Below are 27,825 nucleotides of genomic sequence, written 5' to 3'. Positions count from 1 at the left end.
AAAAAGGGAGGAACAGGATGGAATTTTTTGTTGATTTAAAATACCATTAAACAGGCGGAACTCACATTATCTAATCCAATATTCAATACAATATTCCAATATTCAATATTCTATCCAATTATTCGAAAGTTCTGTAACCTTTTTAATCCTTTATTATCGTTATAAAATGATGCAAGCGCTTAAAGCAGAGAATTTTTACTTATATAGTTTGAATTTAAAAGAATATGAAGCAACACACTGCAAATGTTCATGAGAGCGTAAAAAATCTTCCAAACTGGCTCCAATGTAGGGCAAACACTTCAAACAAGAGCTGAAAAGTTACGATGGATTCTATCGGAAACTTTCCGCTCTTATTGAATTCCTCAGTTTAAGTTGGAAGTAACAGGGGTGGAATAGCGAAACGCTCAGTGTGAGATTGTTTGAGTCCGCTAAACGAAGAATAAAACGCTAAAAATTGGAAACGAAACTTCATTAGCCTTGCAATTTATTCCTTGATAATCTCTCGCCTACATGAATAACCATGTTGAGTCTTTTATAACTTTTCCGAGAGAAAAGCAACTTTAAAAGGCGCAATGTAAAAAACAACCGTATTGCAAGGTCTCAATTTTTCGAAAATTTCATTAACTCGCACCGCGTCCAGATGGATTCCGCTGAATAAGGCCTTCTGTAAATAAATGTCACCTTCATAGTCGAGAAAATCAAAATTTAGAAAAAACTTTACCTTAGGAGTGTATTGCCAGTAGAAATTTTGGTCAAAAATTTCTCCAGCAATTGAAATTAAAATAGACTCATGACTTTAAGTTTGAAGGTCAAAAGACGTAAACCAAGAAAAACGTATCAAAATTGGAATCGGCCTCGGACGAGGCTGAATTTTGTCGAAGTAAAATGGGATTCAAAATCTTTTTCTTGGCAACAAATTAAACGAGCCGCTGGCAACCTAATTTTTGGATTGGATTGTCTTTTTTCAACCGAATGTTCCAAATCTAATTTTTCTCGAAAACGAACGAAAAAAACTATTAATTTTAAAATACCCTGGTGAAAATTGGCAGTAGAATCTGTGTTCCAAAATACCATAGACCTAAAGCCGGCTGTAAGATTTTCAATAGCTTCTGTAGCCGGCTGTACAATTTCTTATAGCAATTTAAAGCCGATGGCTACTAAGCAACAGCCAGACGATAAATTTTATGCTAAACGTTACAAAATACGGATACTAGGACTTAGTTAGTTTTTGGACTACCGCTCTCTTTTTGTGGCGTAGTATCTTGATTTATTTTGCGAGGAAAGCTCCGTACTTTTGAAGGATGCCTGTCATTCTTAATAAGTTGGAGCGCCTTCAATTTCTCATGATACTGTGCAATACCTCTGGTGTGAAATAGTTGCTGCAGACGCCGTGTGACGCTGCGGCGCGGCGGGCGGGCAGAGAGTGCGAAACGCGCATTGGCGCCTACAAACCTAACAGGGATACTTCACGCATTGCGCAATGCGTGAAGTATCCCTGTTAGGTTTGTAGGCGCCAGTGCGTCGCCGCTCCGCTTTGTGTTAGGCTTCAATATTTAATCTCGCGGAGTCAGCGTTTTTCAACTCATGATTTTGAAATGTTTGCACACTCTGTATGGATTATTCTCATTTTAATTGATGAAAAAAAAAATATGTTTTGAAGAACAATATAATGTGTGTTTTGTAAATATTAAGGTAGTTCCGTATCAAACTTAATGATTTCTAAAGCACACGCATTTCTACACAATTTCTTATAGCCTTTTATAGCCAATGGCGATAAAGTGTAAAGCCCGTCGATAGGAACTATAGCCCTAATGTATACTTTTTTATAGCTTCGTATAGCCCGGCTATATGATTTGCTCCGCTTTCTACAGCCATGCTATATGATTTTCAATAGCCTTCTTTAGTCGGCTATAAGAACTCCTATGGTATTTTGAAACGCAGCTCCTTTCGCCAATTATTACCAGGGTATGTTTCCATAGAGTGTGGCTCATTTACAATAGGCGGTCTGTAATATGCAATGACTACCAGAATTACATGTTTTCACAAGGTATCTGGAAATATCATCAAATACAACCAAACTTCCAAAAAATGCTGAGACTCTGTTCTTAGTCGGAAATTTTTCACTAGAAATATGGATTCATCTCGACATGAAAAATCATTTCCTGCACAAATTTTGCAGTGCAGAGGGAAATATTCGTTGCGGTGAAGAAGGGTTTTGTTCAGTCTTAATGCAAGTTGTGCAAATGAAAGTTCGTGTTGAAATAGATACATTTTTTGTCGTGACAACGGAGAAAAATATCATTGTGACACGGAAACTTCCATTGCTTCGAGGAAATTGTCGTTGCCAAAGAAGAATAACATTTGGATCAAATATTTGTTTTCTTGCCGCAAAAAAATTTCTCTTTAAATAAATAATGCTATTGCTTAGAAATTGGAGTCCTAAATAGGACAAACCTTTACCAAGCAACAGTATCAGCCAGAGTGTAGAGAAAATACGAAGGGTCGATTCTTGAATTGTCATCAAATGGGCTTGATTGATATAGACCATCGTATTAGATAGGGTTTAAATAGACCGCGTTTAGCAGAAAGGAACCGAGCCACGTCAGCTATTGCCAAATTTAATTTTTACAAGAAAACGTTTGCGCAAATTCCTTTGAAAATTTTAAGAAATTTTCCTCGTACCACGAAGAAAATTCACTGACATTCTTACAAAAATCCACACAGCCGTTTTTATGTAAAAAATTAAATTTCCCTTTAAATTTGGCGATAACTTATGTGGCTTGATTCCTTTCTGTTTATGCGGTCGAAATATAGGCCTTAAAATCGATTCATCAACAGACTAACTGGGTGCGTTTTACTGGCTTTTCCCGTTCTTTAGAATTGAGGGTGACAATAAGTATCAGTCACCGTTCAGTTAGCAATCTGTCACCTCTGTGGGTGTCTGCGGTACCATTTCTCGCGTGGCTAAGTGGTTGAGATTTTTGCGGCATGCTTGAGTGCATACTCTAGGAGATTGAAAGCTAGCTTGTCAAAATAGGCAAAAAATGGTTTGAAATTCTGCAACAACAGGTTATCCAAAAAGTGTGAAAAACGTTCTTGCACTATGACCTATGTAAAATGCCTTGGAGGCTGCAAGGACACATGCTTTCATCGAAAAATCATTCATAAATCACGATGATCATGTTGGTAAGCGTTTAATATTACTCAGTACCCGACAATAATGCGTAGAAAATTTTCATGTTTTCATTTTCGGTCCTCTTGTTTCAAATAGGATTGCTGTCTCAGGATCTTGCCGGAAACGCGTAACGCGATACGGTTGTGAAATCTTTCACATTTCAATTTTTTTTTTCATTTTAAATCTTTTTTGAATGATATTCTTTCATTTTATCATCTTGAAAATCCACATTTACCTACTATTGTGATATAGGAAAAGACAAACGATTCAGTACAATTTAAATCATTTGTGAACATATTATAAATCGAATTGAAATTTTTGGAATTTTTTGGATTTGGTTTCCCCGCGAAATGGTGTGGACCCACCACCATTTTACAACCTTTTTATGGTGGCGCACCCCTCTTATGGCATACGATTAAAGATGTCTACGGAAACGGTATACCCACGGACGTGAAGAATTGTAAAATGTGCACAATGGACAATGGTAAATGTTCTTTATCACTGAAAAAAAAGTTCGGTTGTATGTGCCAAAGTTCGGTATTCAATATCATCCAACTAATTCAGTTTGTCAACCTGAATTTTCGGTTTGTCAAACCGAAATTTCGGCTCGTGTAACCAAAGTTGTGCGGTAAAGTGAACGGACGAACTAAGTTTGGCCATGTATGCCGAACTTTCGGTTTACACGAACCGAAAGTTCAGTTTGACAAACCGAATATTTGGGATGACAGGGAGCACCGAACGTTCGGTTAATTTAACCGATTTTTTTATTTTCAGTGATATATTAGAGCCACATCTAGGATGCTCTATAACATGTTTTTCATGCGATTCCACCTTAAAAAGTGAATTGAGATACTCGAATACTGAGCGGAGCTATTAAATTGGATATCAGACGATGAGGTGAGGCAACGATGAGAAAATTCGACGGGCGACGCGGTGGCGGAGGAAAAATAATTGTCCACGATTTGACGGTTCATTGAGCGTGCACAGCCGGGGCCACACCGGGATCACTTCTCGAAGTCTGACGTCACAGTGTTTGACCAACCACCCACATCGATTATCCAGGTGTCGACGCGTGTCTCTGTTTTTGTTTAGAGCATCCACAGGGTGTCCCGAAGTTAACGTACTTAACTTCGGGACCGATGTTTCGGCTCTCACTGAAAAAAAAGTATGGTGACATTTACTATGAGTCTACTTGATTTTTTACACAGTGATACTATTTAGTGGAAATAACCAGAATTATAGTAGTATTCGCCAGAACTCTGGTGATTCTTACCATAGTATGGTAAATGCCACCATAGAGTCTGGTGTTTATTACCATATTCGTATCACTGTGTCAGAGATGGTAAAATCTACCGGCATATTTTTTTCAGTGAAGTATAGCTTCTTTTTCTTATACACATAATGCTCAAAAACGCTTAATTTGTGAGCTTTACGTTTTCAAAGTTGTCATATTTTTTTAGCATACTGTTCATCTTTTTTTGTTTTCACGGACGTGCGTCTTTGGAATATGACGTTACGAGCGTTCCAGAATTTTAAAATTGCAATAACTTTTATGGTGAATGATATTTGGAAAAATGGATGCTGGCACAAGAAAGAGCGCGAAAAATGAAGCAGTGAAGGTACCACAAGTAGTTTCCAGAAAAGCGTCATTTTGACGCAACAGAGGTCTGAAAAAGTTTCAGATTTTCCAAGTTCTTTGCTGCGTGGGCAATTTTTACCGCAAGGCTCACTTATGAAGCGTTTTTGGGCACATGTGCACAGGAAAAAAAGGTCATATTTTGAGCTAAGAAATCGATCCTGAAAGTTAAGTACGTTAACTTCCGGACATCCTATTTATACTTAGAGTATGGCCATTCTGCCGTGATAGCAAAGAGAGCAGTAAGTGCAAAAAAAAAGTTTTAAGAAAACGGGCTCAGGAGTGTCTGACCGGAAAATTTTATTGAAAGAAGCCTTTGTTCTTGGTCGAATTGCCACTAATCATCGGAAATACTCTTAGAAATCATATGAATGATTAAAAATCAACCGATATTATTTCAATTGCATAAAAAGGGTATTATTCATTTACATGTTAAGCTAGTGTTAGGCAAGACAGCCGTAAGTGCTAACGTTACTATGACTATGATAGAGATGAAATCTTATCTGGAACCTAAAATCTATAATTTCTCAAGAGCTACTCCCAAAATCTAATGGCAAATTTTACAAGAAGCGGTTCAGTAAAATTCTTTGCTCAGGCACTACTAGTTCATTTAGACTCCATCTTTCAATTAAAAACAATAATAAAATCTGGCTCATCTGTAAAACCACTCATATGCATATGAAAATTGTTCGTACATACATTGGTTCTAGACTGAACCAAACATAGTAGTTCCTGTTCGGACTATATTTTCAACTAGGAACTACAATTTCTAGCTTCATCTAGAAACAACGTATGTACCGTTAGTTTCCGTATGCGCAAAAACGTTTTTACAGATGATCCAGAAATGGTAGTTCATAATTGCAAAATGTAGTCCAACTGCAAAATACGGTCTATTTTGTAGGTTGCAACACGAAGGACGCTTTCTGGCTTAGCTCGAAATTGAAATGGTATCATGAGAGTCAGGAAATGCCTTTCAGCACGACAAAGAAATTCAGTATCAACGGTACAAGATCGCTCGTCTGAAAGATACAAATGGACGCGCACGTATTTATGCTGAAAGGAACTATGTTACAAGTAATCCCTATGCACATAGTTCTTTTTAGCATAAAATATTCGGTAACCCGAACCAAAATCTCTTTCGTCGCCATGGCACTGCGCGAGTGTTAAAAAGTGGATCGTATTCGATGCATCGAACAGGTTAGATTGTATCGATATCGACTGGTTCAACGGGTTCGAACGGGTCTTTTGTGATGGATTTTTTTATTCTTTTGAATACTAAATGCCAATGATAAGTGACATTTTTCGGGATTTTCTCATTTTCCAACTTAAATCCTAAAATTTTTGTTGAAGGTTGTGTGCTATTGTTTTGAACCAAACGATACATCGAACCACTATCGAATCCGATTTATTTGAGAGCGCAAAACAAACTGAGTAGAGTTGCGAGGATTCGGATGGTTGCATCGAAGATTAAATTCAACTCGGATGTAGATGAGTGACAAAAACGCGCTGCAGACGAACGCGACATGTCAGAGCAAACTTTATCGGGGGATGAGCTGAGCAAACAGAGAGCGAGTCTCGCCGATTCCATCTCCGCGCTCACACTCGCATTCTACTCGCCTCGACAGCGTCTGAAACCCAAGAAGTATTAAAACTAGTGCATCATGTGGGACTGTCCGAGGGAAAAGGACCCCGCGCCCGGAGGCAAGTTTTCAGGAGGAGCATTCCCTTTGAGTTTAATCGAGTTTCGTCAAGTTTGGCCCCGGAAGAAAAATAAACCCCCGGACCTCTCATCTAAATTTTGTGTCATATGAATGGGAATTTCCTCAGTCCTGAATAAAGATTGCAAATTACTGACCCTATCCGCGGACATGCTGAACACTGCGAGGGCTACTGCAGAGGGTTTGAACTAGAAGAAAAGTAACTTGTTTTCTCCTCAAAATCTAACGCGTAGAAAAAGATTCTCATGCACAAAGGGAAGATTGGACATGAGCATGGGAAGAAATATTGGGGTTTTTTTTTTTTTTTTTTTTTTTTTTTTTTTTTTTTACATAGATGAAATGAAAGTTCTGTTATAATAATGATGTCATTTGTATTTTTGCGTTCACAGCCCCACCCCGCGCCCGGCTCCTACCTCGGAGATCAGAGTTCGATCCCTCGCCGGGGAGGATAATTTTATGGTTGTCTTTTATGTTATATTTGACTGGGAAAGAATGGACAACTATATTACTTCCTTCTACCACTAACAGAAGCGCCTTCCAACACAACCCTGGTAAAAATTGGCGATAGGAGCTGCGTTTCAAAATACCATAGGAAATCTTATGGCCGGCTAAAGAAAGCTGCAGAAAATCATATAGCTGGCTGTAGGATGCGGAGAAAATCATACGGCCGGGCTGTACGAAGCGATAAAAAATTATGCAGTCAGGCTGTAGTTCCTATCGCCGGGCTTTACACTTTATTGCCATCGATTATAAAAGGCTACAAGAAATTGTGTAGAAATTCGTGTGCTTTGGAAATCATTAAGTTCGGTACGGAACCACCTTAATATTTACAAAACACACGTTACATTTTCTTTTAATACATATTTTTTTTTCATCAATTAAAACGAGAATAATCCATGCATGCAGGATGTGCAAACATTTCAAAATCATGAGTTGAATAACGCTGACTCCGCCAGATTAAATATTAGAGCCTAACACAAAGCGGAGCGGCGACGCATTGGCGCCTACAAACCTAACAGGGATACTTCACGCATTGCGCAACGCGTGAAGTATCCCTGTTAGGTTTGTAGGCGCCAATGCGCGTTTCGCGCTGGCTGCCCGCCTACTACCGCACCGCAGCGTGCCACGGCGCTTGAAGCAACTATTTCACACCAGAGGTATTGCACAGTATCATACGAAACTGAAGGCACTCGAATATATTAGGAATGGCAGGCCTCCATCAAAAGTACGGAGCTTTCCTCACAAAATAAATCAAGATACTACGGCCCAAAAAGAGAGCAGTGGTCCAAAAACTCACTAAGTCCTAGCATTCGTAATTAGTGAAGTTTAGCATACACTTTATCGCCTGGCTGTGAGTTGCTTAATCGCCATCGGCTATAAAAGGCTATAAGAAATTGTGTAGCCGGCTATAGAAGCTATTGGAAATCTTACAGCCGGCCGTAGGTCCATGGTATTTTGGAACACAGATTCTACTGCCAATTTTTACCAGGGAATTGCGGTGGAACCTCTTGTTTTTTTACATAGATGAAATGGAAGTTTGATTACAAAAATGATCCCATTTGTATTTTTGCCAAATAACCTATCCCAATAGTAAAAATTACTTACATAATTATGTCTTGTTCAGGAGTTGGTTTTTAGACTAAGAACTCCGTTTTGGGATTCACTTTCATCGTAAAATATTAAGGAGGAAACATTCTGCATAAACGGCTCATTACTCGTTCCTCACTTAAACGTGCACTTTTTAAATAGAGATAAAATGAGATAATAAACGAGATATGTGATCGCCAACTTGTACCGTCGAAATAGACAACCTAAAAGTTGCCAAGGCTTTTTGGAGTCATATACTCCTCCTCAGGGCTTACAAATTATTATTTTATTTGATACGAATACTATTTCTTTTTTACTACTACTTACTTTTTTTACTTTAAACGCTCATAACTCCATTCATACAAAACTTTGAGCTTCTAAAAGTGGTTCCATTGGTTGCTCCGTAAGATTTTCTTCTAGAGGCACCCCTTAAAATTTAAAATGTGACTAAACAAACATCATAATTTGTAGTTTTATAGTCACAAATTGTAAGTTCAACCTCTATCATTGACTCGATCCACTGTGCGCCGGAACACACATTAATTCTGCCATGAATGAAGAGAGCCGTAATACTCAAATTTTCGAAATCGAGTTTCCCTCAAGATTTGTCTCATCTTATTTTGATAAAATCACTGATGCAGCCAAAACGTTTAATTCCGTCTTCTTCGTGCAGAAACGAGACATATGAGAAAGCCTCAAGTGCGCAAAAATTGACCTTGTTTCAGACGAAACAGCCGTAAAGAGCATTATTCCGCCAGAAAGCCAGTGAGAGCTGTATTTTTAAAATAATTTGTGCCCTTTGCTGCTGATTCCCAACGTTAAAATGCGTTTGTTGCCCGTCCGAAACGCAACCACTGAAGCATACAGAGGGCAGCACATACGGAGGTCTTCCCGGCCAAATTCCTTTTCCAACGGCTTAAACAAAATAATTTCATGCTAAGACTGCGGTACATATTTTGACCCCAAGAATTGATCTCCGGAAAACAGCATTCATTCTCGCGCGACACCCTTTTGTTTTGACCATGCGCTTTTTGCCTCTCTCTATTGGAGCCGTCATACGTTCGCCTTGAGTAAAAAAATTCCTATCTAACACCCAGGAAATTTTGTAAGATTCATAGTATACATCGGCCATAGAACATTCACTATTGTCCCGATTCTCTTTTCATGTCAATGGAATCCGGTCCTAGCATTCGTCATGTCTGCCGTGCTGCATGAAAATTCGAACGCTGCCAAATTTACTCCGTTAAAAAATGTATAATGAAATGATATACCGGAAGAATGGGATGTTGAATGAACATCCTGCTTGGTAAAAGCTGTGCGAGGACCTTAAAAAGTTTGTCCCAACCGCCCCTGGAGTCATCTTACACCCCGACGAGGGCAGTTCAGACAATCTTCTTGAGATCACCGCATATCTTTTTAACAACTAGAATGTAAATTCAACATTCTAATTCTTAGGGTGTGAGTGTTTTCAACCCAGCATTAAATGAGCCAAAGTACTAGTGCTGCTGCAACTACTCAGTGACACATCAGGTTATCAACAAGATGTGGAAAGCTGCCTCCTCTTTTGAGAGAAGTTTAAACCATGTTAAAATACGTTATAATTATTTTCACGATTAACCGTGAATGAAATAAAATTTGTTTTGCCCGAAATAATGTAGTTTCAACGAATTTGATTATTATAATTTCATTGCCGTAATTTTTCATACAAATTTTTGCAACGTCCCTCCTTGTACTCTGGGAATGTAAAAATTTCCTTGGTTTTGTAGACCTGCTTAAGTTCATGGTAAAAAATTACGCGTTCAAACTGGCATTCATCCACATTCATCGACTATTTTTGTATCCATCCTCTCTGAGCATTGCTGATTCCAGAGAAAGTTGCAATTTTTATTTTTAATACCCGTTGACCGCTGAGTGCTCAACTATTCAAGCTTTCTACTTGTTTTTTCTTATACTTTTTAGCTTGATTAGATCAAAATTCTACGAATATTAGAGAATGAGAAAATAAAAATGGGGTTTTCCTGAAAAGTCATAATTCTGTGGAGAAACGTGGCATTGTCGAAATGTTGGTAGGACGTTTTTTCGCAGCATGATAGATTTCCACATGCGAGTTAGAGTGGTTATCTGCAATGAAGCGTTACACGCATTGAGCATTCTGACAGCGACGAAAAATAGAGCCAAGGGCAGCGGATCTGAACAGTGTTTTCATTCCACTCTACGAACTCACTTACTTTCAACACACTTCAGAAGGATCAAAAGATTGTCCTATTTTGAAATATTCTTCGCGAACGATGCACAAAAAAACGAGTTTCGATCACCAAAAGCCCGAGGAAAATACAGTTGGATCATGTCAACCACGGGAAACTGGACTTTGATTCACGTATCATTGTTTGTTTATCTTTATTTATTTGATTTTTTTCATTCTCTAATATTAACTAGTTTATAGATAAGCTGTATCGATTGAATCAAAATACCGCTGCTTAGTAACAGATTTTGAATTTAACGAGAAACGTTTTCCAATAAGTTTTGGTATAGGCTTCAGATGTTTGAATAATGGAAAGTAAAATAATTGAAACAAAGTTTATATCCCCTAGCCGTTTCAAAATGGTGCTTGTATATCACACTTTTCAAATCCAAAAGCTGCGTTGAGACGTGTTTTCACCTGGAGCCACAAGTCGTCGTTTCTCTCACGAAGGAGGGTAACTCCATTTCAATGTTGCCAAATCGTCCCTCGTAAATTGCATATTGAACAGGATAATTTTTGGGCAATTCGAACCGGAAATTTCACTGATTTTTCCTTCGATTTCATGCAAAAATCATGACAAATTTTGATGAAAACTGCATAGATGCAACTTTCTAAAATAAATTAATTGTTGAGTCAATTTGGCAACCTTGAGATGAAGTTACGTTGCTTCGTGCGGGTTACGGCGAAGTTTGAAGACTTTTAAATTAAATCATTCAAAGAAAGTCTTCTACGCCTCTTAAACTTTTCCAAACCGTGAAAATGCTCTGTACTTTTTGCGGTGAAAGTTGCATTTATTAGGTTGACTTTTTCATGGATTTTACACCAAATTTCTCAGTTTAAGTAAATTTATTTCAAAATTAATTGATGCGCTTGTGTCATTGTTCTTGAAATTAAAAAAAATAAATAAATAAATAAATAAAATAACCAGAAGTATATCGTGCAAAAGTTGGAGTAAGTTCAGAAATATTTTCTCCTAGTGTCCTCCAAAACGTTCTTTGTATACCTAAAATATCTCATAAATGCCCGCACAAAGCACAAAAGAGATAAAACTGTTCGCCCTCAAAGATAAACATGAAAATTTAGTTTAGATTTTTCAGGGCAGGTTCTCAGGCATTAAGTTAAAAGTCCCCGGGATTTACGAGAACTCTTGCTGAGCGAGGCCAGAAAATGAACTGAAATTGACGTTCCTCGAGGCGTCAAATTTGATTTAGACGTAAATTCATTTATTTTTTCCCTTTTTCAGAGATGAGTTAGAGAGAAATTATTCGTTCCCCGTTGCCTACAAGTGGAAGAGTGATACAGGCAAAAAATTTACACTGATTCTATCACTATTCCGGCTCGTTACATCTAAATCAAATTGAGTCATCGCTACAGTGAGTCTTTTATCCGTTGGTAAGAGTAAAATCCTGCGTTGAGGTCATTATTTTAGGCGCTTATCAACGCTATTTTGGGACGAGAATTTGAAAAGTCTATTGTACGAAGGGGCTTACTTCATAGCATCAAGTTTGAAAATTAACTGTGGAAACCCGCTCGGAAAATTGGATGATTATTGACCAAGATTCGGATGCAATTCAAGCGGCAGGTCTGCATGTGAGCGAATGTCACCTCCGAACTTTTCGAATAAAGGTTCTTTTCTCTGCATGGCGGGTGCAGGTGCACCCTGGTGGTCACATTTGGACGCGTTAAGCGGAAGGTAACCAAGCTACTTCAGCCATATTGCCAAATACTTGGGCTATTTAATTTTTTACGATAGGACTTTTGTGCGGATTCCTTCGAAAATTTGAAGGAATTTGCTTAGTAGTATGCAGAAAATTCACTGTTTGCATACAAATCTGCACATTCGTTTTCATGTAAAACATTAAATTGTCCAATTCATTGTAAGAACCTACATGTCAATCGCAAGGCGGAGGATGTACCGTGTACCCTCCCCCGGTTAATCGGCCATAAAATAGCGGCTTCGATCAAAATTTATCTGGCATTAAACAACTCGGTTTTTTGTGTAGACGTATTATTTTTTTTATTTATTTTTTTTTTTTCTTCATCGTTTTAAATGAGAATAATCCATGCAGAGTGTGCAAAAATTTCAAAATCATGAAATGGCAAACGCTGACTCCGCGAGTTTAAATATTAAAGTCTAGAGCCTAACACGGAGAAGGGCGGCGGTGTGTTGCTAGCGGGAAACGCGCTCTGGCGCCTACAAACCTAAGGGGATACTTCACGCATTGCGCAATGCTTGATGTATCCCTTTAGGTTTGTAGGCGCCAATGGCCGGCTGGCCATTGTGCCAAGGCGCCTCAAGCAACTATTTCACCGCAGAGGTTTTGCACAGTATCATACCAAATTGAAGGCACTCCAACGTATTAAGAATCTCTATCAAGAGTACCGAGCTTTCTTCGCAAAATAAATTAAGATACAACAGCACAAAACAACAGTGGTAATCTAAAAACTCGCCAAGTCCGAGCATCCGTATTTAATTAAGTCTACCATTATTTTTGTATTTCATTGGAGAAAAAATGAATCTATTTAGGCAGAAACATTCTTGAGTATGCCGTCAAGAAGATTTTATTTTGAATCAAGAATAAAATAGCTGAATGAAAGCTGGTTTCTGCTTGATGTAAGTGGCTTTTCTTCTTATAAAAGCATTTTTTTTCTTTAAACAAGCATTATTTTAGTCAATGATTCATATAAAAATCTTCTTGGCGGTAAATTGAGCATATTTCTTCTTAAATTAAGTCACTTTTTCCTAAATAAAGTTCAAAAATCATGCTCAACCTTATCGAAATCAGATAATAGTACTTAGTAAGTTTGTCAACTACCGATCTTTTTTTGTCGTCGTCACTCAATTTAATTTGTGAGAGAACTTCGTGCTTTTGGAAGATGCCATCAATCATGATATGTTAGAATTCCTTCAATCTCGTATGATACTGTGCAACACCTCCGTGGCAAAGTAGCAGCTCAAAGCGCTGCGGCACGCCGCCGCCATCGCGAAGGTACCTATAGTACACATAGGACAAATAAGATCCTTTAGCTCAGGCAAATCAAAAGGTTTATTCGCTTCAGGTGAAACAAGATGGGATTTTTTTGAAAGATAATTAAGACGTGTTGCACCAAAGAGATGGAGAGTTTTAGTGAAGTTTTCCTCATGGAATTGACGCACTCCCATTTTTACCAAAAATCTGAATTACATGTTTCTGAATAAACAAAAAAAAAAAAAAAAAAAAAAAAAAAAAAAAAAAAAAAAAATAACCAAGCAACCCCTCATTTTTTTAAGACAGTTTACATTTTCATCCATAACGTCATGAGCAAATGTCGTTTGCAATGTAAGTACGTGTGGACCAATTGGTAGACCATTGGTGGACCGTTGGGTCTCAATCGTTAGGTGGACCAAAACTCCCCTACCGAAAAAACGCGAGGACGTTAATTACTAGAGAAAACAAGTGCGCGGAGAAAAAATCGTCGACGAAAAGCCCTATAATCGATTGTCCTTGACAGGAGCGATTCTTATGATAGCTTATGTTAGTGCTTCGCAAGCATTCATGGCATAACAAGAAATGAAGACATCAATGCCACATATTTGGGAACAATGACCGGGCAGTTAAAAATTAGCGAGAACGAAAATAACTGAACTTGAATTAATAAGTATTTAATTTAGGAAAATCGGCTCAGTGACCATTGAACCTCATCCCTAGGATATTTTTTACTTTCTCGCTCCCCTAGTTTTTTCTTTGTCACTAGTGTAAATCGAGGCTTCTTTTGAAACCTCAAAGAGAAATTCTCAGAAAACAGCTCCCGCGACTAAATCGCATTCCACTGAAAATATATTTCGCGGAAATTTCGCAGCAAAAATACCCACGTCCGGCTGTTGCGCCTGGCCAGCTCTTACCGTTTCCACAGTGGCGTGGCGTGCTTCGATATATATCGATATTTCCCCATTTGAAGCTATGGTAAAGAATCCATTATTAAGGTGTTCGTTGTGAACACCCAGATAGTCGATCCTTTTCCACAGGTTTAAATGGCAGATCAATCGATAAATTGCAAAGGACGCCACTCCACTGCAAGCCGGAACGCGGGACGACACTTAATTCAAAATAATCTCATTGAATTGAATATTTTGAGGTATGAATAATACAGCAAATCCTCCTTCATTTTTGCGCCAACGTTTCTTTTGCTCGATTGAGCTATTGGTTTTTGAAATGTACCAAGCGCTAATTTTATACATTTTCTTTTCCTCTTCAACAAATATAAACGGATTATTTTCAAAAGACTTTGCTTGTATTTATACGGCATTTTTTATGTAAATCATAGTTTTAGAGAGCTGAAATGAATTGCATCTCTTGGAATATTGCGTTCTTTTCCCAAAAGACTTCTAGAGAAGCTATCTAACAAGGACTTGCAAATTCAGTCGAAAATTTGGTCATTAGTGGATGTTTTAAATCGTTTACTTCAGACATTGTTTGTGAGAGAATTAAATATGTTTATGCCATGAAGAACTATGTAATACGCTAAAGCCTATGCACATAACTCATTTTAATTGGTCATATTACTTTTGGAACAAATCATGTCAATTAAATACTCTGGGTATAATTTTCTGCCCGCCCATTCTGTTTAATATCTCCGATTGGATTAAAATAAATTTCAAATTTACACGCATCCGGGTTTTCATCTCATAGTTTTCCATTTTCTAGGCAATTGTCAGACCTACACGTTACTTTTAACAACCTACTTCAGATATCAAAGTCAAGGCAAACTCAACAAATTGAGAAATTTATTGATAAATAAATAGGTTGCAACACTTTCACGTTTGTCTACAGATTTCGGTGTCAACATTCACGTTTTGCAAGCATTATTAATTTGTTCTCGTCCAATTATAAACGATAGAGGTTATTTCTCTCGTCATCCAACATGCTTAGAATACCGATCCGACTTTGTACAGACAGGAACGAGGGTAGTACGGATTCGGTTCATATTATTTTGCCGCTAACCTCTGCAGTGTACACCCACGAAGTGCGCAGGAAATTGGAACCAACTCAAGCAACGAATCAAATCAACGCTCATCAAAATTAGTTACGACGCCCTACGCACGGTTTAATTACGAAGGATTGGCTCAAATAAATTCCGCTTTGAACATGAAATTACATTCGCAAATGAGCCACATTAATGACGTTATTATGATCGATGTGCATAGTTTCCGCTCAACGCGCGCCGACCGATTTTTCCGCGCGCAAAAAAAGTCGGATTTGACTGTTATTAGATCAGATTGAATGTTAAAAAACTGAGCAAAATGCTTTATTAGGGACTCTTGAGGTCGTGAGTTCAGAAATTACCAGATACTTTCAAATAATTTACGTTTTTTAAAATTACCAAGCCTCTCCGCAAGCGCCTATTTAGAGCCCACTGAGCGCCGACCAGGACCCGCTCAGTGGTCCTGTCCGAAGCTGCAATTTTAAAAACGTGAATTTTTTGGAAGTATCGGTAATTTCTGAACTCAGCGACCCTCAAGAGTCCCTAAAAAAGCATTTTGCTCAGTTTGAACATTCAATCTGATCTAATAACAGTCAAATCCGACTTTTTTGCGCGCGAAAATCGGTCGGCGCGCGTTGAGCGGAAACTTCAATCGATACATAACTCCGGAACCGTTTGGTTCCCCAGCTTATATGGACCACTCGTTGGATGCGGAAAAAAGACGAACAATTTAAAAAACTGGTTTTTGGTTCAAATAAAAAATTGAGATCTTTGTAAATTTTTCGTTTAAAAGAAATTTTTTAGACCTAAAAACTGGAAAAAAGCACATATGTGGACTTAAAATGTGATATCGGGATTTCGACCTTAGAATCTTAAAGTATGCAATTTTAGACGATTTTTCGTCCAAACCGGACCTCGATATCTTTCTTTCGTTCAAGAGATATCGAGGTTCACAGGTTTTGACTTCCACCCCCCTAGCTCCCCCCCAAAATTTTTTGGGAGTCTGAAAATTTGGGAAAAGAAGCGCTCAAGTATGAGTAATCAATTGACAAAAGTCTGAAGAACTTCCAGAGGGGAGGGCGAAAAAAGCCGTTTTTGCATCAAGCTCATTTTGATAAATTAATTGGATGTCAACACTTTCACGTTTGTCTACAGATTTCGGTGTCAACATTCACGTTTGCAAGCATTATTAATTTGTTCTCGTCCAATTATATAACGATAGAGGTTATTTCTCTCGTCATCCAACAGCTTAGAATACCGATCGACTTTGTACAGACAGGAACGAGGGTAGTACGGATTCGGTTCATTTTATTTTGCCGCTACCTCTGCAGTGTACACCCCACAAGTGCGCAGGAAATTGGAACCAACTCAAGCAACGAATCAAATCAACGCTCATCAAAATTAGTTACGACGCCCTACGCACGGTTTAATTACGAAGGATTGGCTCAAATAAATTCCGCTTTGAACATGAAATTACATTCGCAAATGAGCCACATTAATGACAGGTGTTAATATCGGTTAAATTAATAACAAGCAGTGAACTCCAACACATGTGTTGATAAGGCGCGTCATTAACTCGCACATATCAACCCCTTTAGTTTTCATTTACAGAGATTTCAAAATAGGCAAACAGCATAAAAAGAGAATTCACGATCCAACACTGCGAGGTCAAAGACGCACCTTGACGAGACCGTGTATTGTGAAAGTAGAAAGCTATTCGATCGAATTTAAGTTTTTTGATCTGCCTCAAGCAAAATCTTATCAGATTCTTGAAGAAAAGTGCTACGGAATAATTTAAGCGAAGAAAGGAAAAATTCTGTCGAACTCCTAGAAGATAAAGTCGATTTAAAGGTATTTTGGGGCTAAAATACCCAAATCACCGGTAGTAAAAATCCCGTTATATTATTGAAAAGAAATTGACTCGATATAAATGCAATTGCATTAAATACGTCTTGATTTTGTTATTTTAAACGTCTTTCCATGCAAAGAAGTTCAACCATGTCGTTGCTTTATTCATTCATGAATTGAAAGTAAGCAATCTACATCCCGAAAATCTACTGATTTGCCGTAAAAAATTGCAGAAACTTGATATACCAGGTCGATGCACCCACTCGTTGAATTTACCAACCAATTTTGTGAGTGCAAATGTGTAAGAATCAATATGCTATAGTCATTTTGGGTGCATTTATTTTTCATGAAACAATAATAATTTCAATCCCGAAAAACCATCAATTTTCCGTATAAAATCGAAAAAATCAAAATATGTCAACTCCCCGACGTGAAAATTAGATTCTACGTATGTAAAATGTAAATACTTATGTATCGATATGCTGAACAGAACTATGTGTGGACAGTCAGAAGCCCGCGGCAACATTAATTCAACAGAAAAACTGTAAAAATTAGATAGGATTTTAGCCGCTTTGCCCGCCTCTCCTCGCTACTTACAACAAACCGTTCTTATACTCATCTCAAAATTTTTCTCAGAGCTTTGGGTTATTATCAGCTTCCATTTAAACTCCGGTTCGATGGCCGAATCGGCTGCCAAAAAAGCAAGCCACTGTTGAGGGGTTCTATGAGAAATTCGTGATATTATCGGCTCTCAGGAAATCACCCCATGGCTAAAATTGGTGGTATAAATGTTTAAGTGCTTAAAATAATCGTATTCAAGAAACTAAGGAATTAAACTATGGAGTCAATTTCTTTTTAATAATATAACGAATTTACTACCGGTGATTTAGCTATTATAGCCCCAGAATACTTTTAAAGCGCCTTTGCGTTCCAGAATCTCGACGGAATTTTTTTTTTTTTTTTTTTTTTGCTTAAACGATTCAAGAAACATTGTAGTTAAAAATATAAAGATTTTTCGATTTGGACGTATGAAAAATGTTTAACTCGTTCAGGCACACCGTGTATTGTATGGAGTACTGCTGTTATTCGACCGTTGTCTTCAGGTCAAAATTCTTACAAAGAAGCCCCTTGCAAGAGGCAAATTTTTTGTAATTTCTCCCAGTTTTTTCAGCGTTAGGTATATAAATGAATTGTTTGTCAAATTTTGAGGTCAATTATATTTAATTGTAATTTATACTTTCTTTTTTTCCCCTTCATTTTATTTTTCGTATCGAGGAGTCGAGGTTTTGTTGATTTCTTCGGATTTCGATTACTGTAACTTCTCTTCTATTCGGCCGATTTTTATGAATGAGGTCTCTTTTTATTTGTGTTTTAACGGAGAGTAAGGAAAAAATTGCTAAATACATGCGAAACAATTTTTTTTGAAAATTGGATGAATCCTAGCGTGACGGTGAAATGGTTAATGAAGCGTGAGTAATTGGGGTACGGGTATCGGCCGCGTTGGGACCCAAGGCCCATTGTTCTTCGTGACGCCGACGCAGTGATCAGGAGCGTGGGGACGAGAGGGCTTAGTGGACTCCTGTATGAGCCACGTTTAGCAAATGGTCTAATGAGTCTCGAGGCTCATCACAGATTGCACTTACCACTATCCTGGTGGCCCCGGCTATCAGAGCAAGGAGTACCAACTTTTGAAAAGGATAACAGTGTTGTGGAGATATGTCAAAGCAACGTTGTGAACAAAACGGAGTGAGTGAAATTCTCATTCAAGGAGTGCCGAACTGGTCAGCCATCCTCGAATCAGTTCGCTTGCTTCCGCTTATATATGCATATTTTAAATCAGCGCGCCCCATTCTAAGGTTTTTTTAAAAAAAACCAAGAAACGTAGACTCTTGGTATTCATTACACATAAACTAGCGAGCCCCAGAATGAGAAACAAATTTTAATCATTATTATTGACGGATTAGTAAACTTTTTACACGCTTTGGAAAATCTCAGAAGTTCGCGGTAGTCACTTTTCGGTAAGGAACTAGGGGACTCGGTTATTGTATCGAGGGGGGGGGTCGAAACGATCGCAAAGGCGGTATACTACGTATACGCGCCAAAAATATTAATCAATAGGAGCGACTACACACGTTCCGGTGACATGGCGATCACTCCGGTATTCACTGATTTCATTTTTTTCTAAATTTGATGGTATCTTGTGTCGTCGGCGAAACTGCAAAAAATGCGTTTCTCTTTTGTGGTGTTTCGAAGTCTCCGCTACTATTTTATGGCTGCACTACAGTTTCGCACAACTTCAGTTTCGCACAGTTTTTATAAATGCACGATTTGACAGCTATGCGTGAAGAATCTGAGTGTTTAGGACAATTTAGATTACAACTCCCTCATCTCACACATCTCGCCCGCTTATCACTGATGCAAGAGTGGAGCACTGACGATCGCCGCGCCCGTGACTCTTATCTAACCTAACCTAACCTAACCTAACCTAACCTAACCTAACCTAACCTAACCTAACCTAACTAGTCCATCACCCCCCCTCATGAAGAATGCAAAAAATTTGCCAACTATGTAAAAAAAAATTACATTGATTCGACGAGCTATCCACCCACTCTATGGACGTGCCCTTTAACAGAGTGTGTACCAAAAACTACTAACGCCGTAGAGAGCTATAATAGTAAACTGCAGATGGAATTCTACCATTCGCATCCGAATATACACGCTGTAGTAGTATTTTTAGTGTCATTTGAGGGCTTGCAATGTTGCTACATCGTGCATTTATAAAAACTGTGCGAAACTGAAGTTGTGCGAAACTGAAGTGCTGCCTATTTTATTTTATGAAAGGAGACGGAACCAATAGCATGGCTTGAAGTTTTCACAGAATATTACTCTCGTTACTCTAGTTGGTCCACGTTGGGTAAACGTTCACGTTTACCAGTGGCGTGGCGTGAATGATCGACTATCGATACCCATTTGAATCCGTGGTAAAGAATCGATTTTAAGATGTCCGTTGGGAACGCCATGTCTATCGATCCTTTTCGATAGAATCAATGACAAATCAATCGATATATCGCAAAGCACGCCACGCCACTGACGTTTACATGGCTTTCGGTAAGTACCAGCTCTTCCTATAATAACCTTACTCGCAGTATATCTATACCAATCTATGTAACGCCATCTCACCTACCTCCTTACTATATAGTGACAAAGTCCTCCATTCTTTTTATATTCACACAAAATACATTTCTTAAGAGCAGCACGTGTGCAAAGGTAAGTATTTGAGCATAACACTGTTTTGTAATTACTTTCACACAGCAAAAATTCATCTTTAAAATGTAAATAAAAAAATGCTTCATTTACAGCACATGAAAATATGTTTTGTTTTATATACTTGGTGCTTTTTCATTATATAAGATTTACTGTTTCCTTTTATGAAGACTCGCTCTGAATCCTATGATTTGTTTGCACGATTCTCATGCATTTTTATGGCGCAAAATTGTGATTTCTAAAATCCGTTTACACCATTGAACTGTAACGTGTGGTTCCATAATGAAGACTGGTCGAATCGATTAAACTATTTGTGCTGAAAAAAACTACCTGCGTGTGCATAAGGTTGACTTTAACACAGTTCCTTTTAGCATTCATACGTCCTTTGAGGCAACGAGAGAAATTTAGAGCAACTTGAAGTCATGTATTATCGTTGAGCTTCGAAAAGAGTCAAATGAATTAAAATAAAGTCTTTGACTCGGTTTTAGAGTCAAAGTTGACCCGATCTTAAACGTCTATATGAGAATAGAATATTATCATTCATAACAGCGGAGTGATCGTTGAAATTGATGGACAAAGCGATGGACAAATATGGAAAATGAAGCTTGTCTATTGGTAGAAACGGGTGGCTGTCAATTCTAAGGGGTAAAATGATGGACTAAGCGCACAGGGTCGAGGTTCCCTCTTGAATTACTATAAGTTTTACTTACCTCCTCTTCCCATTAAAGCCACTTGCTTTGACCAATCGGATGGCTCCGTTTCCTTAATATCCTTTTTGTCCATGGCTTTGTCTAAAGATGTTGATAGGGAACACGGAAAAAAATTAAATATAGATTCAGCATTTACATTGTTTAAAAAATGTCCGACAAGTTTCAAATGCTGATTTTATAAGTAATAAAATGCTAACTTGATTTGATTTGATTTATTTATTCTTTTGCTTTTTGCACATTTGGCTTCACAAAAACGTCATTTTCAGAATAAAGATACTTATATAAACATATTTACGTACAATTCGTCTTAGGGGTAATTATTCACTGTTATTACTATTATTACAACTATATTCGCATACAACTCTTCTCATAATGAAAATTCACAATTCTTCATCTAAAAATGCATTGATTGAATGAGGGCATTTTGCTATTAAATGTCTTGTGGCCAGCAGCAGAATCGAATGTTGGTTTATATAATAATAATCAAGTATGAATAATAATATATCTTTATTTGTTTCATTTGGGCTCTGCCACATCGGCTTCTACAAAATGCGTCGAATTTTTCTAAACAAGAAGCAAGAATAAATATATGTATATATAAAAAAAAGAAAAAAAAGACAATGATATCAACCTGTCCCCTTTAAAAAATCGTTGATTGATATGGACATTCCTCAATTAGATAATGTCTGACCAGGGCATTGTGGCTTCGGGGCTCATCTTTAATTTTTTCCTTATGTTTGATGGTATGTTTAGAGAAAAAGTTATGGCCTCGAGCCGCTGTTTTATTAATTTTTATGATTATATATGTTTTCCTTTACGATATTTGGCAATCTATTAAAGAATGACCATGCCTTTGTGAGGTATGCGTCGTTCTTTGATAAAATGCTTAATCGGCGATACCTTGTGCCATGCCCATGTGCCTCTGCCTTATCTCCCCTTCAGCCTTCTAGCCAGTAATTGTAGGTGATTCATAATTATTTTGGCTGGTAATGTTAATATCTCATGACTTAACTGCGCTTACAGTAAAATGAACAAATTCAAAAGTTGAGTTAGCATTTATGTGTCGTAAAATCAGCATTTGAAACTCGTCGGACTTTTTTTTAACAATTCAAAGCACATCAGCATTTACATTTTCTCCGTGAGCCTGGAGGAGGGTAAGCGTGGGGACGAAAGCGTTATTTCGGTTTAGCGGAGGTTGATAGAGGTTAGTTACCGTGATCGCTACATTTCCGGTGCGAGGATGAACCATAATTCATGGAGACTGGAATTCCCATCAATTTGGGGGTTGGCGAGGCGGGGACGCGCTCACCGGGGGCTCTCGGGGCGCTCGGGGGCGAGATGAGATTCGGCCGGGCCGGGGTTACACAAACACAACACTCCGCGGTCGTCGACGGCACTGGCTTTTCTCGCGGGCCTCGCGAGGCAATGGCCTGCGACGAAAATTCAGTGCATAATATTTCGCTTTCACGCTTCCCCACCCGCTAACGCCGTAATCGAGCGGGGTTTCTCCGGCTTGGGCCACAGCCGCCGCCACGGCCGCACAGTGGATCCAGTCAATCGGAAAGGCCGGATATTAAAGTTTTAATTAAAACTGCAGAAAGGTCCTGTGAAAGGTTGGTGACAGGGAGTGAAGGAGGAGATCGGGGGGTGCCAATTGCCTGATGGTCTCTGGGAGGATTAGGGGGCAATGGTGATTGGGCGTCGCAGAGCGTGAGGCTGCGCTATAAAAGCGGCTCAAAGTATGTATTAAAACTGCAAATTTTAATGCCACCGGAAAAAAACTCCGACCGTGGGAGGGGTACTTACGGGCTGTATAGAGATAGACATACCGACTGCGTTTCGGGCTTAGAGGCCAAAAGTTCCAGGCGTAGCACCTGGAAGAATCAAAGCTGCGGCTTCAGCACCTGGAATTTTCGGCCTTTGAGCCTTGGATTTGCGAGTTTGCGGTTGAAAATACAGATTTTTCGCCAAAATCGATCTGTAGACCCATGTCTTGGCCCGTATTAAACCAAGAAAGAGGCCTGAAAAGACCGACTCCTGATACATCCCGTAAAATGTAGATCCCCAATAAGTCAAAAATTGTCGAGTTTGGAAAATTCAGCTACGGCGCACACTGGATCTGTCAATTAAAGAGGTCAGACATGAAATTTTTGACTAAAACTGCATATTTTTATGTTTATGTCGTCACATCATAATAATAAGGGGTGACACTTGTAGGGAATTTTACGAGAAAACAAGTAGAACCATGTTCAAAATCTCAATGTTCTGTATGAAATAGTCATAAGCTTGTAATGTTTCCGAATTTTTTCCGACCTTTCTCGTTGACTCGATCCACTGTGCGCCGCCCACCCGGCCCACCGCAGCATTCGCCTGGACTCCTGGAAATGCAACGCACCGTCAGACTCCTTAAGAGTTCAACCACCGCGAGATATACACGCCTAAAGTCGAAAAAGCGTTTCTCTCATTGTAACATCGCGCCTAAAATATTAATCAGACCACATTTTGTGGCGAGGATCTACCATTTCCAAATCATCCATGAACTCGCCTATCTGCATAAGGAAACTAATGACACAGATGTTAATTCCAAAATGAGCCAGAAATAGTTGCTCCATTTACACGACTAAAAAAACAACACCGCCTATCTGCGAACTGACAATTTTGCGGCACGAAGAAAGAACGTTAGCATTTTTGTTATTTTGATGTTAGATTTAAATGTTGTTTATACATCACAGTGTCATTACAAGTGATATTCAAAATTGGAATACACTGAAAGCATCAGCTTGCGTATTTCATATAGAATGCTGCAAAGTCGTTAACTCGCTTTCGCCAAAATCGTCAGTCAGTCAAATTTGTACCGTAGCCCTCGATACTGCGAAATATTGTTCAATTAGATTACTTTTAGCAATGAAAAACTACTGTTTCTGGGTCATTTGGAATTATGTTAAATGCCCGGAAAATCGAGGGTGAAACAGCAAAAATGCGCATCTCGGTTGCAGTGTTTAAAAATCTCCTTTCCTATTTTATTTTTAAGAGAGGCCCGAACTAACATCATGTCTTGTTTGTGCAGAGTATTCTTCACATAAAGAAAAACAATCGCCATAAGTTTCAAGAAATTAAAATTGGACCGCGTTAAGCAGAAACGAATCATGCCACATCAGCTGTTGCCAATAATAATCGGACAGTTTAATTTTTTAAAAGAAAACGGTTGTGCAGATTTTTGCGCAAATTTCAGTGAATTATTTGCCTAGCATGAGGCAGATTCCTTAAAATTTTCACGGGAATCCGCATCAACGTCCTCTATTAAAAATAGGATGTTACTTGCTCGTATGAAAACGTTTGTACACATTTTTGTGCTTCAGTGGATTTTTTGCATGGTGCGAGGCAAATTCTTTCGAATTTTCGAAGGAATCCGCACTCATGTTATCTTGTAAAAAATTAAAATGCACGGACTTTATGTCCACTTTTTTTACGTCCACAGACTTTTCGTCCACAATTTTTACGCCCAGAGCACGCAATTTTTTGTTTTTAACTTATTTGTGCATCGATCTCCTTGGGTCAAATACGTCCAATTTTGAGCGTTTAGTTGCGCTTACACCACGCTGCAGCACAGTAAAAGCCCAAAACATAAAAGAATAAATTTGAATGCTTTGGAAATCATTAAATTTGACACGGAACCAATATTATATTTACAAAAAACACCTTATATTTTCCAATAGTACATATTTCTTTTTCATCAGTTTAAAAGGGAATACTCAATGCAGAGAGTGCAAACATTTCAAAATCATTAGTTGAAAAACGCTGACTCCGCGAGTTTGAATATTAGAACCTAACACAGAGCGGAGCAGCGTGTCAGCAGCGCAGAACGCGCACTGGCGCCTAAAAACCTAACGGGATACTTCACGCATTGCGCAACGCGTGAAGTATCCCGTTAGGTTTGTAGGCGCCTATGCGCGAGTCACGCTGGTTACCTGCCGCGCCGCAACGCTTTAAGCAACTATTTCGCGTCAGAGGCGTTGCACAGTAGCCTACAAGATTGAAGGCGCACGAAATAACTAGTTAAAGAGGATTTTCAATTTTGACTGCATCTGTTACTGAAAAATGTTTAATTTGGCATTGGGGCATTTCTTAGGCTACCGCTTTGGTTTTCATCTCATCATATCCGTACAGTGTACACATGAACATATGTTTTTATCTGCTCTCAGAGACAGTTCTCTTTCATGACTTGATTCATGAATGAAATGCTTTTAAGAATGAAGGTAGTAGTAGTATGCATTTATTTTTGAGGTGGTTCCTGTCATTTAAATGAGAAGAAAAAAATGTGGATATAACATGTCCACAATTTGGACAATTTTGGACATATTCATGGTTGGACACTAAATCATGTGGACTTAATGAAGACTGGACTTAACGCTTTAGTGCACATTAATAGCGGTGGACATTTATTTAATGGGCGAAAGGTAGGTGGACATAAAGTCATGGAAGCAAAATTAAATTTCCCAATTAAAATTGGCAATAGCTGATGTAGCTTAACTCCTTTCTACTAAACGCGCGATCCAATTGGTATAGTTTTCCGTATGGAGAAGATAGTATGTCAGGAAGTCTGCAACGCCGCAAATTGAGATACGTATTTCTGCAGTTTAACCGTGGAAATGGTCTTGATCACCTTGGGATTTTTCATAAAAATCCACGTGCCTGCCCGACAAACTGACTCGGATGAAGTTGAAACGAGACGCCGTTGAACGGTTGTGGCATTGGTGGGAATCCGACACCCGATGCGTGAGGCGTGAGGCGTGAGGCGTGACGCGGAAAACAGCCCGCGTTAAATTCCTGTCAAAAAGGGATCCTTCCGACCTCCAGTGACTGGGCTTTACTCCGTCCCTTTCATAATAATATACCACTCGATTCCGAATCAATTTCCACTTTTGCTGACCCCTCAAATCGTTTTCGACAATGATCCTGTCACATCTGCGCTTATATACGTCCAACAAATTGGGGTAGTGCCGCATTTTGACACTGAAAAAAAAAATTGCCGGCTATGTAGATCTCCCGTCCGTTCCGGGCTCAAAAACTTGAAATTCCGGGAGCTGGAGCCGTGGCTTAAACCAGTGCAATTTCGCACGTTGACAATACTGTTTTTTCTTAATTTGAATCTATTAAATGTATCGAATTCAGGTAAGATAATTAAGTCGATTGTTTGACATACATTTAAATGGAGGAAAAGCAGTGTTGCCAACCCTCAAGAAAGTAAGCCACCGTCAGAGACCGATCGGGGTCGGGATTGGGGTTAACCAATTCGAGGAAAATTCAACCGTATAACTTTGAAAATAGATCCTTGCAAGGGCTAAGAGTGATTCACTACGGCAAAAAATGAAAAATTCTAATGTAATTTTAAAAAATTTCATGGTAGTTACAGGCCGTTCTTTGACATTTTCAAAAACTGAAATATGCAATATTTTGGGATTTTTTTATTTTTGAAGAAGGAAAATTCTTGATTCCTTCCAAGGGCCCATAATACATAATGGAGAATTTGCAGTTGTGTGGAATTTGACAAATTCCGTATTTGAATGGACGCCACCATTACCAAGTGAGCTGAACACGAGGATACCGTTGGTTCATAAATTGAACAATTATTGGAGGAGGTATGGCAAAATTACCTAATCTGCAAAAATACATGCGTTTAAATGAAAAAAGCCGCCAGATGACGTCACTAGACGGTGCATTATCTCACTTCTAAATCTTTTTTCACACTATTTCCCATAGCCGAAAAAAATTATAAAAAATACTGCAAAATCAGCTCCTCCGGCACTTTCAGATGGAGCAATAACAAATGTACGTGCAAAGTCTTCATCATACTGTAGAATTTTACTCAAAATGTGTTAAAATTGTCCTTTCTATGATACTGTATGATACAAGATGATCGCTCGGCATTGCGGCATTAACTCTCTCTCCTGCCCATCTCCTTCGTATGAAAGGGAGAAAAATAGGTAAGTAAGGAACAAGATGAATTAGCAGGAGCATTTACGTTTCCGCGCTTAGCGACGGAACCTAATTGGTCCTTACGTCAGCCCCGGATGACTCGTTAATGTGTTGCCTCCTTTTCCCCTCTCGTCCTTGTCAAGTCGCTGTCTATAAATTACTTGTTGTTAGCGTGATTAAGAGAATAGGGATGCCGAAGATTCTGGCGCACTGCAGTTCGTAAGCGCTAAGATGAGTTACGCGCTTACGTGAGCTGTAAACAACCTCAAATTCCACCCGGCGCCCCGAGTGGAAAGCAAATACCAATTTTAGTTATAAGCTTGTAAAAAGGTGGAGCGGCACGATCCTTACGGTTGATTGAAGGCGAGGGGCTTAGTTCGCTGTTTGCTCGATAGGAAAGTTACCTCGTTTTGGTTTCAGGTTTCTGATCCTCAGCTGTCTTGTGTTGTGTTCTTCGATGAAAGAGATCGTTAGAGGGGCTGGGACGAAAATAGGATGATGGCATCCGATACAAAGTGAGACTCTCTACTAACGTCTTAGTAACAGGTGGAAACCCTTACTTTCGGGGCTTTGACATTACCTTGCAGAAAATAGTGAGGCAACAACATGGAGTGATCTTCGCTCATTTCCTGGCGACGGATGGAAAAATTTTTATTTCGAAGACACAATATTTCCTCATGAGCAATATTATAAAAGGCTACAATATT

The 27,825-nt window shown here is 38.7% G+C and overlaps 1 protein-coding gene across 1 annotated transcript in view; it reads right to left on the bottom strand.

The window, feature by feature from the left end:
• Positions 1–22,609, bottom strand: part of LOC109039828 (uncharacterized) — a 28,101-nt gene extending 5,492 nt beyond the window's left edge. Inside the window, exon 1 of the mRNA XM_019055497.2 lies at positions 22,356–22,609. Within this exon, the coding sequence (XP_018911042.2) occupies positions 22,356–22,391 (36 nt within the window). The 5' untranslated portion in view covers positions 22,392–22,609. The remainder of the gene's footprint in view (positions 1–22,355) is intronic.
• Positions 22,610–27,825: the final 5,216 nt, after the last annotated feature.

The sequence above is a fragment of the Bemisia tabaci genome, chromosome 5 (genome assembly GCF_918797505.1).
Source record: "Bemisia tabaci chromosome 5, PGI_BMITA_v3".
NCBI lineage: Eukaryota > Metazoa > Arthropoda > Insecta > Hemiptera > Aleyrodidae > Bemisia > Bemisia tabaci.
The sequence above is the reverse complement of the archived record's forward strand: the minus strand, read 5'-3'. Positions and strand labels throughout refer to the sequence as shown.